Source organism: Neltuma alba, unplaced genomic scaffold, assembly GCF_004799145.2.
Source record: "Neltuma alba isolate B1F8T4 unplaced genomic scaffold, ASM479914v2 tig00010182_pilon, whole genome shotgun sequence".
In the NCBI taxonomy this organism is placed as follows: Eukaryota; Viridiplantae; Streptophyta; class Magnoliopsida; order Fabales; family Fabaceae; genus Neltuma; species Neltuma alba.
The window spans coordinates 7,471-24,599 of NW_021635123.1; the positions used below are offsets into that span (position 1 = coordinate 7,471).

Here is a 17,129-nt window from a genome sequence, read left to right on the forward strand (position 1 = left end):
CACTGATGCAAAGTGAAAATGCTGAAAGTGTAGAAAATCAGTATATTTGTTTGTATTTCCAAAATTTTGATGCTATGCAAGATGAAACCTATACTATGAACAAATATGCAACTAAACTAACTAAAATGCAACCTAAAAGGATCAAAACTTCATTTGACAACCCAATGACACAAGCTAACCTAGAGAACCAATTTCTTGGCTCCCCGGCAACGGCGCCACTTGAAAATCACCTTGACTTGTCTTTGCTTACACCTTGGGGCCAAATTCAAAATTTATCCAAGGATTGTACTATAGGCAAAACCTTGGGTCGTTTCACTTGTGGAGCCGAAATTAAGATCCTAGATTAACTAAATGCCATGGTTATGCAAATTGAGTTGAAAAGATTGGGGGGTTTTCATTGAGATTTGCAATTAAGATAAAATCCAATAGAATGTAAATGTATTTTTGGATTTTTGGGAGATTAAGATGAAATGGATGGAAATCAAGTACTGAATCAATTGATAAAACCTCTTGAAAATGGGTTCTTGGCAATTAGGGGTGGGAACAGGCCAGGCCAGGCCAGGCCATCGTCTTAACAGCTCGGCCTGATTTGTAACAAATAGGCCTGAGCCTGGCCTGTAGCCTGTTAAAGGCTTTTTTTTGGCCTAAGCCTGGCCTATATAAGAGCCTGGCCTAGCCTGAAGCCTGTTAACAGGCCTGTATCTTTTAAAAATCTATAAACAGGCTAACAGGCCTATTGAAACACAGGCTTAAGCCTTTAAACAGGCCGGGAACAGGCCTTAACAGAATACAAGCCTATGTCTTTAAACAGGCCGAAACAGGCCACTTGTGATCTGAAACATAGTTGCCAAACAGGAAAAAAAGAGAGAGAACATACAACTAAATAAACTCAAATAAAATCACAATCCACAACTCAAGTACTTAAAATACAAGTTGAAATAATGTTATTAATTAACATTCAACAAGAACATACCAAGTACAACAACATTACAAACAAGTTTAAGAAGAATAGCCACCAGTAGCAAATCATCAAATTTTCAATATAATTTCTTCATCTTGTTCGAGCACCTTCAAAAAAAAACAAATCAAATGTATAATATTAGATCATATCACAATTTAAGAAGTAAGAAGAATAAGAAACGATATAACTTTTACAGTATAAAATTTATACCTTTGGTTTTTTCCTCAAGCCATACTTATTGCGAAGCCAATCCCCACCACAAATAAGCACTTCAATTGATTCTTCATTCAATTTGGAACGATATTCATCGATAACTCTACCTCCAGCACTAAAAGTGGACTCCGATGCTATGGTTGAGATTGGAATAGCTAATATGTCAGCAGCCATCTTAGATAAAATCTTATACTTCATGCTATTATTTTTCCACCATTCCAAGGCACTGAAGGAGTTAGAATTACCATCAGGAATGTAAACACCATCCTCAAGATAAGCTTCCAATTCTGATTTCATTGGTGGGACTGCTTGCTTTTCACGAACAATACTCATGATTTGATCAAATCCAGTAACTATAGAAGAACCAGATGCATCGGCAGAAGAGTTATTACTAGCATTATCAACTTTATTATTACCCATTGTGTCTCCTTTGTACATGCTTACATACTCATCATACATTGATCTCAAAGCACTCACTACTTTATCTATATTCTCAGAAGCCACATAATCAGGCTTATAAATCAAAGGAAAGCAATAATTAACAACATATAATTTGCACCTGGGATCCAAAACACTTGCAATGGCCATTAGCATATTACATTCTCCCCAATATTTGTCAAACTTCTCTTTCATTGAAGCTGCCATTTCTCTTATGAAGAAATCACCATCTTCTATAGCATTGTCAATTACTTGCTTCACTCTCCACACTTCAGGAAGGTACAAATTTGCAGTAGGATACTCACTACCTGAGATGATATGGGTGGCTAGATTGAATACTTCTAAAAGTTTACAAATCTTCTCAACCTTATTCCAATCCTCTTCTGATGGTGCATAGTTATAATGTGGCTCTCTTTCCTTATAATCAGGAAAGACAACCTTAAACTTCAAAGCAATAGACAGCATCCTATATGTCGAATTCCACCTCGTTGGACAATCAAGAATAAGCTTTCTTTCCTTCAAACGTTTCTGCTCAACAACATCACAAAATGCTTTCAGCCTTGAGTCATTATAATTGATATATTTCACACTCTCTCGAACATTATGTATAATGTCCCTAATTCTTCCAAGGCCATCTTGCACCATTAAGTTTAATATGTGTGCACAACATCTAACATGAAACAAATCACCACCTAGAGGTAATGAACTACTAAGTGATAAAGTGTCCTTAAGAGCTCTTAAACAAGAATCATTGTAAGAAGCATTATCAACTGACACAGAGAACACTTTGTTTTCAATACCCCAACTCTTCAAACACTTGAAAATAGCATCTGCCACATCAATGCCTCGTCTAGGAGCAGGAACTTTCACAAAACTCAAAACTCGCTTCTGAAGATTCCATCCCGAATCAATGAAATGCCCGGTGATGACCATGTATTCAGCTACTTGGTGAGCTGATTTCCACATATCAGTAGTCAAACTAATTGATTGAGCTCAAAATATTAATTTCTTTTCATATCATTATCCATGATTTTTGTCATACTTTCTGGTCCTTTTAAGTGAAAATTGTGCTTAACTGAGATTTATGGTTCTTACTTTGAGTTAGTGTCATTTTGAGGATTAAATTGTCATAATTGGTTGTTAATTGGATTCAATTAACCTCTAGGACAATTGATACTTCAATTTGTTACTTTTTATTGTAGGACACTAAAGATTTGGGGTCAGAATTGAAGAACTCAAGGCAAAAGAAACAAGAGAAGATCCTCTGCCTAGGTTCGCCGCGGCCAACATCTCACTTCGCCGCGGCGAAATCCCATCCGTGAAGGCAGGTCTCTGCCATGTTTCGCCGCGGCGAACCTATTCTTCGCCGCGGCGAACCCCTCGGAGCAGCAAATTCCAGACCCGACCATTTCGGGAAATTTTGACCTACCCATCCCCAAAAACCGACCCATGCACGTAAGTTTCGGGTTAGAAACCCTATTTTAGGTATGATGACAGCAGATGACGAGGATAGAGCCTCCACCTTCGTATCTTTCATCCTCTTCTCTCATTTTCACCTCAGAAACCCTAATCCCATTTCCATTTCTTCCATCTGCTGCTACCATGGATGAAGAACATTATCTAGTTGGAGTTGGTTCAAGAGTTATGACTAGCTAAGCCTCTCAACTCTTGAATATGGTGGAAGGAGCATGAGTTCCAAGAGCTTCAAAGGGGAGTTAGCTTCATCTATGAGTTCTAGTTCTTTATTTATGAATTTCTAGGTCTAGGATTTGTAAATTTGAGCTGAGCTATTTTGATTATGGTTGTAATCAATTCTGGATGATTGTTTTGTGTATTGGATTAGTTAATGTTGAATTTGAGCTTTAATATATGTGGTTACATATATGTTGCTATGCATCCCTTTTGATACTCTCTGTCTTGCATGGTAATGTGTGATTGTTGAGTTGATCTGAGCTTGCATTTAACCAAGTGCATTAATTAATCTTAATACACACACCAAGTGAGCTTAATAGGATCTTATGAAATGAGTGACATTGATTAAGATCCTAGACTTAAAGGGTTCTTTAAGGTTTTCATTAGAAGACTTGGTGATTTCTACTCCCAAAATTATTTTGAACTATGATTGCTTCAAAGCTATATTCAAGAGATTTCATATCATTAACTTCACTTCATCACCACTATCTTAGAAAAATCCAAAAACATAGTAACTTAGATCAGTATTCATTGCATTTAGTTTTGGCATTTCATTAATGGCTAAAAACACCAAAAAACCCCTTTTTCATTACTCTGCATAGCATTAATCTAACTTAGACATCTAATTTAGGCTCCCAAAAGAGAACGACCCGAGTTTGCTCTACTGCATAGCTTGGATAAATTTTTGAGCGAGAACCTCTAAGCGAACGACAGAAAGGCTCTCTTTCACTAATCTTGTTCACACCTTCTAATAAGGCCTTCAATTGTTTCTTCTCTGCCTCATATATCGCTAAACAATCATTTCTTGCTGTCTTTCGAGATACTTTTTGAAATTCAGAATTTGCATATTGAAAGCCCTACATCCAAACTTCATCCTCAACAATATTAAAAGGATGTTCATGCACCATGATTGCAGTAGCTATTATTTCCCTCATCTTTTCATTAGAATATCTAGCACCCGGTGTCAAAAATGGATTAATGCTCAGATTGGAAGATTGAAATGGAATTGTGGGTTGCTTGCTTTGTGAAGAAACAAGCAACTTTCTTTGCAAACAGACAGTGACATGTCTTCGAAGATGGCTAGTACTAGCTCCCTTCCCTGAGTACGAGAATAGTTGTTTACAATACTTGCATTTCCCTTTGATCCCATTATCAGTTTCAACTTGATCAAACTCCTCCCAAATGGTTGAGGTTTTTCGCCTCTTCTTTTGAATAATACTATCATTAACATCATTTCCTTCGTTAGTTTGTTGACTAGAATCTGTTGGTGTTTGTTGACTAGCCACAATAGCGTTAGAAGGAACTGAATTAGATGACATTGTTTCACTCTCAAACGGAGATGACATTAACTGGAAATGAAACATACAGCATATATTAGCATTCCATTATTGATGCAAAAAATCAGAACAATAAATTGAAAAAAAAATCATGTATCAGTACAGCATTAACTAAAATCATGTATTCGCTTCATGGTACCACTGGGGATCAATTCTGCAAACAGTATAATTCATTTATGGATCAATTCACTTGAAAATAGCTCCCAGCTTTCACTGACTTCTTCTTCTGGCCACCCCCCTTCCCCTCCCCAAAAAATTCCTATCCCATCTAACTCCCTCTGCCTTCCACGGTTCCACCCCCGCCTAATAAAAGCAGAATAAAAATGAACAAAAGCACAGAAAATAGCGATGGATCAATTCACTTGAAAATAGCTCCCAGTTTAGCACGTAGCATTTATTTTATGATCAAAAGCAGAATAAAAATGAACACTTCAAGCGGGGATTAATTTTCCAGTTTAGCACAGAATCAACAGACACGGCATTTATTTTATGATAATGACTGAGGAGTGGGGACTGGGGACTGACCAGAAGGAGGACTCGATGTTGCGACTTGCGACTTGCGAGCACTGGAGTCTGGAGACAGGGCCGCGACCACTGGAGATCGGAGCAGACGTTATGACTCACGAGCACTAGAGTAGGAGTCGATGTCGCGAGAACTGGAGACTGATGAGGAGGAGGAGCCGACGTCGCGAGCACCGAAGGTCTGAATGAAGGCCGACCGTTCAACTTTTTGAAGCTCGGATATGGAGACTTGAGAGTGAGCGGTGGTGCCGACGAGCTCTAGAAACTGAATCTGAGATAGTCTTCGACTGAGATTCCGAGAACTAAGAAGAGCGGTGGTGCCAGCGAGCTCTCGGCGAGTTGCGATGAACAGAGGCGAAAATGCTAAACCTAGGGAAGTTGTGTGTCCGCGAAAATGCTGATGGAACTTAGTTTGTGTGGAGCAAATAATTTTTTTGCCAATTTATTTAAGTAGCTTTAAACTTATATATTATGCGAAAACATATTAACAACACACGTTGGTCTGGTGGTGGAGGTGCTGCATTCTTCTCATCAGGTCTTAACTTCGAGACCTATCTTTTGCATAATGTACATATAATATTTAAAATACTTAACAGGCCCAGGTCGCCTGACAGGCTTAATAGGCTTCTCATAGAGCTTGAGCCTGGCCTGTTAGGTGAAATAGGCCTTGAAAAAAGCCTGAGCCTGTGTTTATTTTCTAACAGGCTTGGCCTGATCAGGCCGAAAGCAGGCCAGGCTATAGGCCCCTGACAGGCCGCCTGGCCTATTCCCACCCCTATTGGCAATCATAGTTCTCTTAAGATGTGGGAGTTTTAGAAATTTATTAGGTTTTCTTGATAACAACCTTAATAACTCATTGAGTCCAATGCTTACATGAAGGAACTCATTAATGAAAACATTAATAAGCTTCCCTAATGTGTAATTAAGAATGATTAATGCAAATGGTTCAATGCAGCAAAAAATCAACTCATCATCAAAACATGACCATGCAAGATGAAGAGAGTCAATAAAGCTACAAAGAACATATATGTAACTACATATATTGAAGCATGAAATCCAACATTAACCAATCCAACTACAAATATGAATCATCAACTAATGATTACATATCAATCAAAGTCTTTCACTAAGAATTTACAAATCCTAGACCTAGGAATTCATAAATACATAGCTAAAACTAAGATGAAACTGAAACTCCCCTTTTTAGCTCTTAGAACTCATGCCAATCATCCATCTTCAAGAGCTGGAGGAAGCCTAGCCACTCATGGTGTGCAGAAACATCTCTATTGAAGTTGACTCAGTGTTGCCCATGGATGAAGGTGACAGTGGAAGGTGAGGGATTAGGGTTCTGGTAGGAGAGATGAGAGAAGATGAAGAGAAAAACGTAGATGGTGGCTGAATCTTCATGTCTGACCTCCTTCATACTAAAAATAGGGTTTCTAACCCGAATATGACGTGTCTGGGTCGGTTTATGGAAGTGGGCAAGTCAAATTTTCCCAAAATGGTCCGGTCTGAATGTGCTGATACGAGGGGTTCGCCGCGGCAAACCATGGTAGAGAGTTTCATTCTAGAAAGCAGACGTTCACCACGGCGAAGGCAGAAGTGTGCTGCGGCGAACCATGGTAGAGGCTCCTCTTTTTGTTCTTTGTGCCTTGAGTCTTCAACCTTGGCTCTAATCTCAAGTGTCCTACACTGAAAAGTAACAATTTAAGGCATCAATTGTCCTAGAAATTAATGGAATACAATTAATAACTAATTATGACGATTTTACTCTAAAAAAGACACTAACTCAATGTATGGACTCTTAACCTAAAATAAGCTCAATTATAGAAGAGCCAGAAAATGCAACAAAACCATGGATGATGTAATGAAAAGATAAGAATAATTTGAGCTCAATCAACAAGAAAAACAAAAAGCATTGGATCAAGGTAGTGGGATCTAATTAGCCATTAATGTTAACTTTACATTGTTATTTATGGCATGTATGCTTGCTATTATATGGTTGAACTATGATGTTGTGATATGGTTGCTCCTTACATTTGTTGCCATGGCCTTGCATGTTGAGGTTGCCTATTTATAAAAAGATTAGTTCTCCTATGATAGCTAATGTTGAAATGCTTTATAATGATGCATGTTAATGTTTTGGTTGATTAATCTTGCTACTCGGATTTCTTAAAATCTCATCCCCCAAATATAATCTAACATTTTAGGGCCTGAAACTACTATGAGCAAGCTACAGATTGGAGGCTAAAGTGTGGTGTTTTGCCATAAAATTTCATGGACCCTTTTTGGTTATTTACATATTATACTAACAATACTGTAAGCACACTGACACTGCCTTGTTTACGCAACTCTTTGACTATGCTCCCAAATTCTTTTAATCATGAAATTTGGCATGATTATAGATAACGTCTTGAGCTTCAATTTGATGGCTAATATGTTAAAAAAGGCCAAGTATACGAATTTTAATGATTTTTCAAAGTTAAAGGTTAGAATCTGGGAAAAAGGATTTTTGGCAAATGGACAGTGTTGTATTTCACAAAAATCTGACACTTTTTCATAAGGAATTGGATCATGAGATTATTTTTCCTTGAAAGAGGACTTAAAGAGATTTAAGTAGAATTTTAAACCACCCCATTTGGACTTTTGTGGAATAAGTTATGAATTTTTGAAGTTGGGCCAGAAAAACTGTATTTTTACCCGATGAACGGTAAAAATCCAGAATTTAGCATTTTTAAGGTAAAAAGTGAGCCCAAGACCATCCAATGTGGTCTAAAATAGTTTTGAAAGGAACCTAAGTGGATATAATAGTAAGGTGTGACAAAAGGGGCCCATAAAATCTATCCCCCAAGCATCAAAGATCTCACAGAACAAAATAGGTTGTTGTGGCATTTCGTTCCTTCTACTAACCCCCCCAAACTGTTGGCATTTATCACATGCCTTACAAAAAGTGAACGCGTCTCTAAATAAGGAGGGCCAGTAAAATCCTGCATCTAAAACCTTCCTAACTGTTTTTCTAGCACTAAAGTGCACCCCACATAAGGTATCATGGCAAGCCTCCAGAATGGCTCGAGCCTCTACCTCTGGAATACATCGTCTAATCACTTGATCAGAGCATAACCTCCATAAGTGCGGTGGGTCCCATATATAATAGGAAGCTTCACTCCTAAGCTTTTGGACCTGAAAGGTGGTCAAGTGAGAAGGGATTAGACCAGTAGCAATATAGTTAACTAGGTGAGCAAACCATGGTTGAGAAATAGACAATGCACATAGAGATTGGTCAGAGAATGAATCACAGATAATATCAGAATCGAGTACTCTCTTTGTTTCTAAAGGTAGTCTGCTCAGGTGGTCTGCCACATGGTTGATATTTCTGGCTCTATCTTTCACTTCCACATCAAATTCTTAAAGTAATAACATCCACCTCAAGAGCCTTGGCTTTGGTTGAGGTTTGTGGAAAAGGTATTTTACTGCTACGTGATCTGTAAACACAACCACTTTGAAATTTATTAGGTATGGTCTAAACTTATCAAGTGCAAAAACAATTGAAAACAATTCCTTCTCAGTAGTGGTATAGTTTTTTCTAAGCTACATCTAGAGTTTTAGAGGCATAAGCAATCACTTTCGAAACAGAATTCTCCCTTTGACCCAACATTGCCCCACACTCAAGTTCGAAGCATCACAAGAAATCTCGAAAGGCAAATCCCAATTGGGAGAAGTCAAAATAGGAGGAGTAACTAGCCTATTCCTCAATTCATCAAAAGCAAGCTCACATGCATGGTCAAATTGAAACTCAATATCTTTCTGCAGCAGTTTGGAAAGAGGTAAAGCAATTTTACTAAAATCCTTGATGAACCTTTTATAAAACCCCACATGTCCTAAAAAGGACCTCAACTCTTTCAAGTTGGTTGGGTAGGGCAAAGAAGATATCACCTCTACCTTGGCTTTATCTACCTCAATTCCTTTTTCAGAGATTAAATGACCTAGCACGATGCCTTGATGAACTATGAAATGACATTTTTCATAATTCAAAACCAACTTTTTCTCAATACATCGTGCTAGAATTTGGTCAAGACTTTTCAAGCAGTCTTCAAAAGAATTTCCATAAACAGTAAAATAATCCATGAACACATCCATGCATTTTTCAATAAATTCAGAAAAAAAAAATGGATAGCATATAGCGTTGGAATGTGCCAGGAGTGTTGCAAAGACCAAAAGGCATTCTTTTGTAAGCATAGATTCCAAAAGGACAAGTGAAGGTGGTATTGTCTTGGTCTCTAGGGTCTATAGGAATTTGGAAATATCCAGAATATCCATCTAGGAAACAGTAATGACTCTTCCCCACTAATCGTTCAAGCATTTCATCAATTAAAGGTAAGGGAAAATGGTCTTTCCTAGTGGCATCATTCAGCTTCCTATAGTCAATACAAACTCTCCATGAGTTTTGCACCCTAGTTGGGATGGGTTCATTGTTCTCATTTTTAACTACTGTGATTCCACTCTTCTTTGGCACAACTTGTACTGGTGACACCCACTTGCTATCAGAAATAGTGTATATGATTCCAACTCTTAGAAGTTTGTCTACTTCTTTCCTAAGCACATCAAAAATTAAAGGATTCAATCTCCTTTGGCTTTGTTTAATTGGCTTGGAATCTTCAGCTAGTAAAATCCTATGGGTACAAACAGTAGAGTCAATTCCCTTAATATCAGCTAATTGCCAACCTAATGCCTCCCTATTTCTTCTAAGAACTCCTATTAAACTAGTTTCTTCATGCTCAGTTAAAGAACTAGAAATAATAACAGGCAATTTATTCTCAGGCTCAAGATAAGCATACTTGAGGTTAGGACGTAAATCTTTTAGTTCCAAAGTCGGGGGTTGAACAACAGAGGGAATTAGAGTAGGAAAATCAATAGAGTTAGAGAAACTCCCCTTTGTAGACCCTTTTGAGATGTATTCGCCAGCTTCACTTGGATCGACTATGCTTGCTTCAGTCCTATTGGATGTTGCACCAAGCTTAAGTTGGTCTATAGAAGCAACAACCTTAGGCTGGTCCACCTCCATACCTACATCATTATTAGAGATTAGATCATTCAAAAATCATAAATTATGGGGTGTAATTTTAGAATGTGTATGAGTAGCAATTGAATCAGAAAATATTAGCCCTTTAACCAAAGTCTTCAAGACATGAGGTGGTGGAGCAATTAAAGTTTGAAGTTCAGCAGGTGAAACAGTTGAATCAGGTCACGACCTCATATACCCAAGTCACGACTTCACATCATAGAAGCTACCCTCTTGGAATGCTTGGGTTGAAGTCGTGACTCGAGAACCCTTAGGTCGAGACTCAATTTGACAGAGGCCACCTTTGCCACAATCCTAGTATGGGGTCGCGACTTGAGAATGCTCAGGTCATGACCTCATATCACAGAGGCTTATATCCTCACATTTTACTCCAATCTTAGCACTCACCACTTCTTGACAATCTACATCATTAACTAACAAACTCCTTCCAAGGCCAATGTCAGTTGTAAATGTAGAAATGGAATCAAAATTTGATGGAAAAGAAAAGTCTTGAGAAATAGAAAGCATGCTATCAATTTCTAGAGAATTAATGCATGGCACCTCATCTCCACAAGAACTGGAAAATGAATAAACAGAAGAGAGGGAATTGAAATACTCATCATATGCACTCAAAGATGAATCAAGCTCATAAGATTCATGTGATGATGCAGCAGAAGAATCAATCAACTTAGGTGAACTCATGTCATAACTATCATGCATATGCAGCTCATGCTCATCCCTAGCTTGCTCAACAACTAAATCAATAGCATTTAAACCCATGAATGCAAAATTGTCAAAAGGATAACGCATGGCTTCTTTCATATTAAAAGTTACAACATGGTCTCCTACTTCTATTGTTATACAACTATATTTCATGCTTATGATAGTCTTGGAAGTTTGCAAGAAAGGTCTTCCCAAAATCAAAGTACTTTCATTTGCAAGTTCATTTGACATATCTAAAACATAGAAATCAACAGGGAATACTAGGTTCTTGACTTGGACTAGAATGTCTTCTATGATTCCCTTGGGATACCTGATAGACCTATCTACTAGTTGGGGTACTACACTTGTGTCTTTGATCCCATTAATCCCTCGAGCCAAATAAATTGACCAAGGCATGATGTTTATGGCAGTACCTAGATCTAACAATGCTCCCTTAATGTGAACCTTTCCTATAGTGCAAGGGATGGTGTAAGACCCAAGATCTTGGCACTTAACTAGTAGTTCAGCTTTGAATAAGGATGACACATTAGCACTCACCTGAATTCTCTCAAGGGGCCTAAACCTTTGCTTGTCATTACACAGTTCCTTAAGTAATTTAAAGTATTTAGGATTCCCTCTTAAGAATTGAATTATGGGCACATTGATTTCTAGTTTGTTCAACAATATGTAAGCATCAGTAGCAAACTCAGCATCAAACTTTTTCTTACCAGAGAAATAGGCTTTGGGAAAAGGAAGATCTTTAGCACATACCTCCTAACCTACTAACTTAGAGGCTCCTTGGTTGCTGGTCTCTGGCTTGTCCTCCTTTTGCTTGTCTTTGGGAGTCAAACTCTCTACAGTGCTCTTAGTTTCTGGCACAACTACTTGAGATGCTTCTTCTTGTGCTTGAGTTGACTTCTCTTGTGGTTCAATGCGTGCTCTTGCCTTCATCATGAGCTCTTCTTCGTTGGAGCTCTCAGACTTGCCAAGTCTCATTGGGGAAAGTAGAGGACTCTCGACCTCTTGTGCATAATCATCCTTGTCTACTTTTTCACTTTTAAAGTGAACCTTTTTACCACTTCTTAGAGTTATGGCGTTGAGCCCCTTTGGATTGATCACTGTATTGGAAGGAATGCTGCCCCCGCTTTTAGCTTGTATGTCATTGACCGCGTTAGAAAATTGGGTCAAATGACTGGTGATATCAGTGTTCTTTAAAGTGAGCTCCTCCAGTTTCTTATGAACATCTAAATTATCTTTCTGCATCCCTTGCAATATGGTGGTTATGGAAACAAACTTGTCATCACTTTCCTTCATTCGCCCTCTATGTTTATCATCTGAGCAGCCATGCTTTTTAAAAGCTGAGAAGTGTCATCACTTCTTGGTGGTGGTTGAGATGCCATGGTGTTAGGTGGAGTTGTTACCACTGCTCTTGAAGGATCTGGAAATGTTCTTGAGGAAGCCCCAGGATTGTGGAACTGATTGTCTTGGAACTGGTTTGGTCTATTTGTTCCCCCACCCCATTTGAAGTTTGGATGATCTCTCCAACTGGGGTTATAGGTGTTTGAGTAGGGGTCCCAAACAGAGGTACGACGGAGCCAATTGATTCTCTCTTTGTTTCCTTAATGGCTGTTACTTTCGACTCCCATTCTTTCATAAGACTGGTTAAGATTTTCCTCACTTGATCCTCTTGACTACACTTCTATCTGAGTGCAGTGAGATGATTAATGAGGTGTGAAAATCTGACTTCCATGTCTCGGATACTTTCTCCACCCTTCATTATGAACAATTCAAACTCTATTGTGAGAGTGTTGATTCTACTCTATTTTACGTCGGTTGTTCCCTTGTGAGCAATCTCCATTGCCTCCCACATTTTGTTTGCAAATTCTAGACTAGAAACTCGAAAATACTCTTTCTGGCTTAGTGCACAGGTTAGTATGTTGACATCTTTATCATTTAGTGTCACTAGCCTCTTGTCTTCTTCATCGAACTCATTGGGACTCTTACGAACTTGTTGACCATCTACGGTTTTCATTGGGATGTAATTGCAATGTTCAATCACGTCCCATAATCCATACTCTATAGCTTTGATGAAGTCTTCATCCTCATCTTCCCAGAAAGTGTAGTTTTCTCTATTGAAGCCAGGTGGCTTTGATGTTGAACATCCTTCCGGTAGCATGCTATCTCTAAAACTTATCATTGGATCTCTCTTCATACTATTAAGTCTTTATTGAAGAGATCCACTCTGATACCAAATGTTAGTGGCAGTCTCATCCAATAGGGGGTAAATTGAGTGAGTTATAAAAATTTAAACATATTGAAACAGTAAAATAAATAAAAACAGAGAGCGTTGGGTTAGAAAGATTTCACCGCAGAGCGTAGACACAAGATTTATACTGGTTCGGTCTTAACCACTTGACTACGTCCAATTCTCAGAACACCTCTGAGATTTCCACTATGATCCAAGATTAACCGGACTCTTGGTGCCTCAGTACAGTAATTAATTTGCTCAATAACTCCCCCTTACTACCTGTAAGATTACAACCCCTCTTAAGAGTCTACACTCTTGAGTTACTATTAGAAAGTGAGTAAAGAAGGTGTATCAGTCTCTCTCATAGAGTAAATGAATATGAAATACTGAAGCTCGGTAAAGAAGAAAATAGATATTACATGCAACAGTAAAAGTTTTTACAGAAGGTAGCTCACATATTCAATCTAGTTATTCTGCATTGTATCGAGTATTTTTTCAGGTCCTAACTTCCCCCAAGACTACTAGGACATATTTTGGTACTATTTTCTTACCTCAAATAAGTCCACATAGCATTATATAACATGTCTAAAGAGGAAGTGATGCTCTTCCCTTGTTCTTCCATTAAAACAATTAATAATATTTATTTTAGAGTAAACTCGACCGAATTCTTTCTACTAGTTCATGACTTCAGAATCTGTCTCTAGGTACCAATCCTATTTATTTATCATGGGAAACTTCTCTAATTTTTTTAAGTCAAAAGTCAACCTCTAGACAGTTTACTTTGACTTTCCCTAGATAGTGTATATCTAGGCATTAAATTCTATTAAAGCCAACCTCTTCACTTTCTAGGGACAGACTTATTTTTAAAACCTGTGTAATTCCTCAAGCATTTTCTCCCATTTTTGTCAAATTATCTGAGGCCTCCCTATATTTTAAATAATTCTATTTTCGCTAATATTTAAAATTAGTCAAAGCCTTGGAATTCCACAAATTTCTTCCAGGGATATTTTCATCATTAATAGCCTCATACGGACCTCTAGACCTCATTCCTATTTTTCTGAAATTTTTTTAAAGTATTCAAACCTACTTTTCATCACTGCCCCTTTTTGGCCCGAAACTTGCCAAATTTGCGTTTTAGGTTCGTGCTCGAGTTTAGCTTCAAGAATCCTCTTATGATGGTTCATAGCACAACCTTTGAGCCTTAATTACCTCAATTCCTTATACTGGATCCCCCAGACTTCACATACAGGCCTTAACATGCCATTTCTTATTTTCTGGGATTTTCTGAAATTTTTGGGCATAATTTTCATTTTTGTCCTCACAGCCCGAAACTTAACAAAATTATGATTTTGCCCCTAGTTTGGCATAATTCACCTCATTGAGGCCTCCAACATAATCTTTGGCCTATATTCATCTCTATTTCTCATTCTTAGGCCTCGAGATTTCACTAAAGTCTCTAACTTTCTCTTTTCTCAGTCTCAGAAAACTTTTCCTTTACGACTTAGTCCTTGGAAATCCCTCTGTTACTCCAAGGAACCTTCAAAATTGCTACCAAAAGGGGATCTAGTAGCCTATCCATTTTAGGCTAATTCTGATACTTCTAACCCCAAAATTTAGGATATTACATTCTTTGTTCTTTTGCTGCCTTTGTTTTCAAAACACAAGGGGGGCTACTAGAAAAGTAGCCACCTCTTTTTTTAAAAAAAAAGGTTTAATTTTATTTATTAGTGACCTCATGTTTTTAAATTAATTATTTTAGTTAAATAGATATTTTTGTGGGAAATATGATAGTTTTTACTATGGAACTTTTAATTAAATTATTTACTTAAATGTGTGAGATGTATATTGAATTTCTAATGGTTTATTTTTGAGATTTAAACTTGAGATAGGACTTTTTTAATTTTAAATAATGATATGAGAAATTTTTATTAAAGTAAATATTTTGGAAGATTTAAATGGAAAATGTCACACCTTAATATCGGGATCTACTTAGGGTTTACTTAAAACCATTTTAGACCACCTTGGATGGTCTTGGCTCAAAAATCCATGAAAAACGCTGATTTTCAGATTTTTACTGTTCATTAGGTAAAAATTCAGTTTTCTGACCCAATTTCAAAAATTCATAACTTAATCTAGAAAAATCAAAATGGAGTGGTTCAAAATTATATAAAAAGCTCTTTGAATTCTCTTTCTATGAAAAATAATCTTATGAATCAATTCCATTTGAAAAAGTATCAGGGTTTTGTGAAAGTCACCTCTGTCTATTTGGCAAAAATCCTTTTTCTGGATTCTGAATCTTAACTTTGAAAAATCATTAAAAATCATGTACTTGGCCATTTTTAACGTGTTGCATATCAATTTGAAGCTCATGACGTGAAATTTAAGCATACCAAATTTTGTGTAGAAAACCATTTGGTAACTTAATAAAACATGGCTCAAATTTGGCGTCCTACTTAGGGAATACAGCTCCAACCATACATGCTTATATATAACCAAATATAAATATTTCCTCATGGCCCATCACCATATTAATCCTTGGATTTGCAGCCTCCCTTTTGATGATTCACTCCCTAAAATATTAGTTACATATGGGGGATGAGATTTCAATGAAATCCCAGTAGCAAGATCAATCAACCAAAACATCAACATGCATCAATTACAAACATTCCAACCTTTTGCTATTAATAGGGAACTACAAACCTCATACATGTAGCACTTTAACATGTAATAGCCAAGGCACATAAAGTAAGGAGTATAGCTATACAATCATCATCATCATCATTTAGTTCAACCACATAATAGCACATGAAATTGCATAGCAATCAATGCAACACTCAACATTAAAGTCAATTAAATCTTACTACCTTAATCCAATGCTCTTTGATTTTCTTGTTTTTCTTTGTTGCTTCCACAAATGCCAAACCCTAACATGGCAATCCATAAAAAGGGCAGCAAGAATCATCAATCATTCCTCATAAAAATCAATAACATAATTCAAGGACAACCTTTGTCCCTTAAAGCTTCTACCTTTGTTCTTTAAATTTTAGAGTTTGTTTCCTTAAACCCTAAAAATTCCCTCTTGACTCATTCCTACATAATTTTTCATGTAGATTCCAAATATCTACTTGGATTTAACAAAATAAAATTCCTTCTTTTAGTTTTGAACTAACCGAACTATTAGGGTTCAAAATCCAAAAATTACAACTTTGATTCTATGGCCTCCAACACTTGTTCTTTAGGTTTACCCCACATTAATTTTCATTTTGAACACAATAGTAGCCTCAAAACTTTGAAAAACACATCCTAGGGTCTATTTTTAGCCTTGGCCGAACAGTACCATTTATGAAGCATCAAAGAAATCTCTTCAAATCAACATCCAATCACTTGAAACCATCTTAAATCATAGTGTTCTAACTATGTTTTGCAACAAAACCTCCCTCCCCTAACAATAACCAATTTGGCCAGCACCAAACAAAGAGGAAAACCAGAAATTTCAACCATTAAACTCAAGAGAATCAAGCAAGGAACCATTTGGAACCATAAACTAACCTTGATTCTCACTTGTATGCTTAAAGTTGATGCATTTCTCCTTGGTTTTCCTTTAAAGTTCTTCCTTTTCCTCTCTAGCTCTCTCTTGGCCGAAACATATTCAGAAAAATGGGGGAGGAGGAGCTCATTAAGTGCACAAAATATCCCAACCACTAACATTTAATGCTATGCCATGTGTCAAATGCTTACTTAATCTTAATCCTCTTTCTTAATTAACTTAATGCCAAATGAAATTAATTTCAAAGTCAAGATCCTCTCCATTGGTGGCTTGACACTTGGAAAGCTTTAATTACCATCCATTAGAGGCTTGACAAGTGGCAACTTGTGGGCCAAGTAAAGTGCAAGACTCTAGTTTTCACTTTATCGGTGCACTTTTACTCCGAGTTTAACTTTTTTTCTATAATTACA

General features: G+C 37.2%; 2 protein-coding genes across 2 annotated transcripts; both read right to left on the reverse strand.

Moving 5' to 3' along the window:
* Positions 1–1,029: 1,029 nt before the first annotated feature.
* On the reverse strand, positions 1,030–2,578 carry LOC114754691 (zinc finger BED domain-containing protein RICESLEEPER 2-like). Its single transcript, XM_028943500.1, has 2 exons — positions 1,172–2,578; positions 1,030–1,068 (listed from the first exon to the last, which is right to left on the reverse strand). The coding sequence occupies exons 1-2, from the start codon at positions 2,576–2,578 to the stop codon at positions 1,030–1,032; spliced, it is 1,446 nt and encodes a 481-aa protein (XP_028799333.1).
* Positions 2,579–4,043: 1,465 nt separating this feature from the next.
* LOC114754692 (zinc finger BED domain-containing protein RICESLEEPER 1-like) lies at positions 4,044–5,243 on the reverse strand. The gene is made up of 2 exons (XM_028943501.1): positions 5,167–5,243; positions 4,044–4,653 (listed from the first exon to the last, which is right to left on the reverse strand). Exon 2 carries the CDS (start codon positions 4,648–4,650, stop codon positions 4,162–4,164), a length of 489 nt encoding a protein of 162 aa, XP_028799334.1. The 5' UTR covers positions 4,651–4,653; positions 5,167–5,243; the 3' UTR covers positions 4,044–4,161.
* Positions 5,244–17,129: the final 11,886 nt, after the last annotated feature.

Bases quoted from the DNA above. Each gene is read 5' to 3' on its own strand.
- LOC114754692 (XM_028943501.1), bottom strand. From the start codon at position 4,650: ATGTCATCTCCGTTTGAGAGTGAAACAATGTCATCTAATTCAGTTCCT.
- LOC114754691 (XM_028943500.1), bottom strand. From the start codon at position 2,578: ATGTGGAAATCAGCTCACCAAGTAGCTGAATACATGGTCATCACCGGG. The intron at 1,069-1,171 runs GTATAAATTTTA...TTTTTTTTGAAG, and splicing joins GCTTGAGGAAAAAACCAAAG to GTGCTCGAACAAGATGAAGA.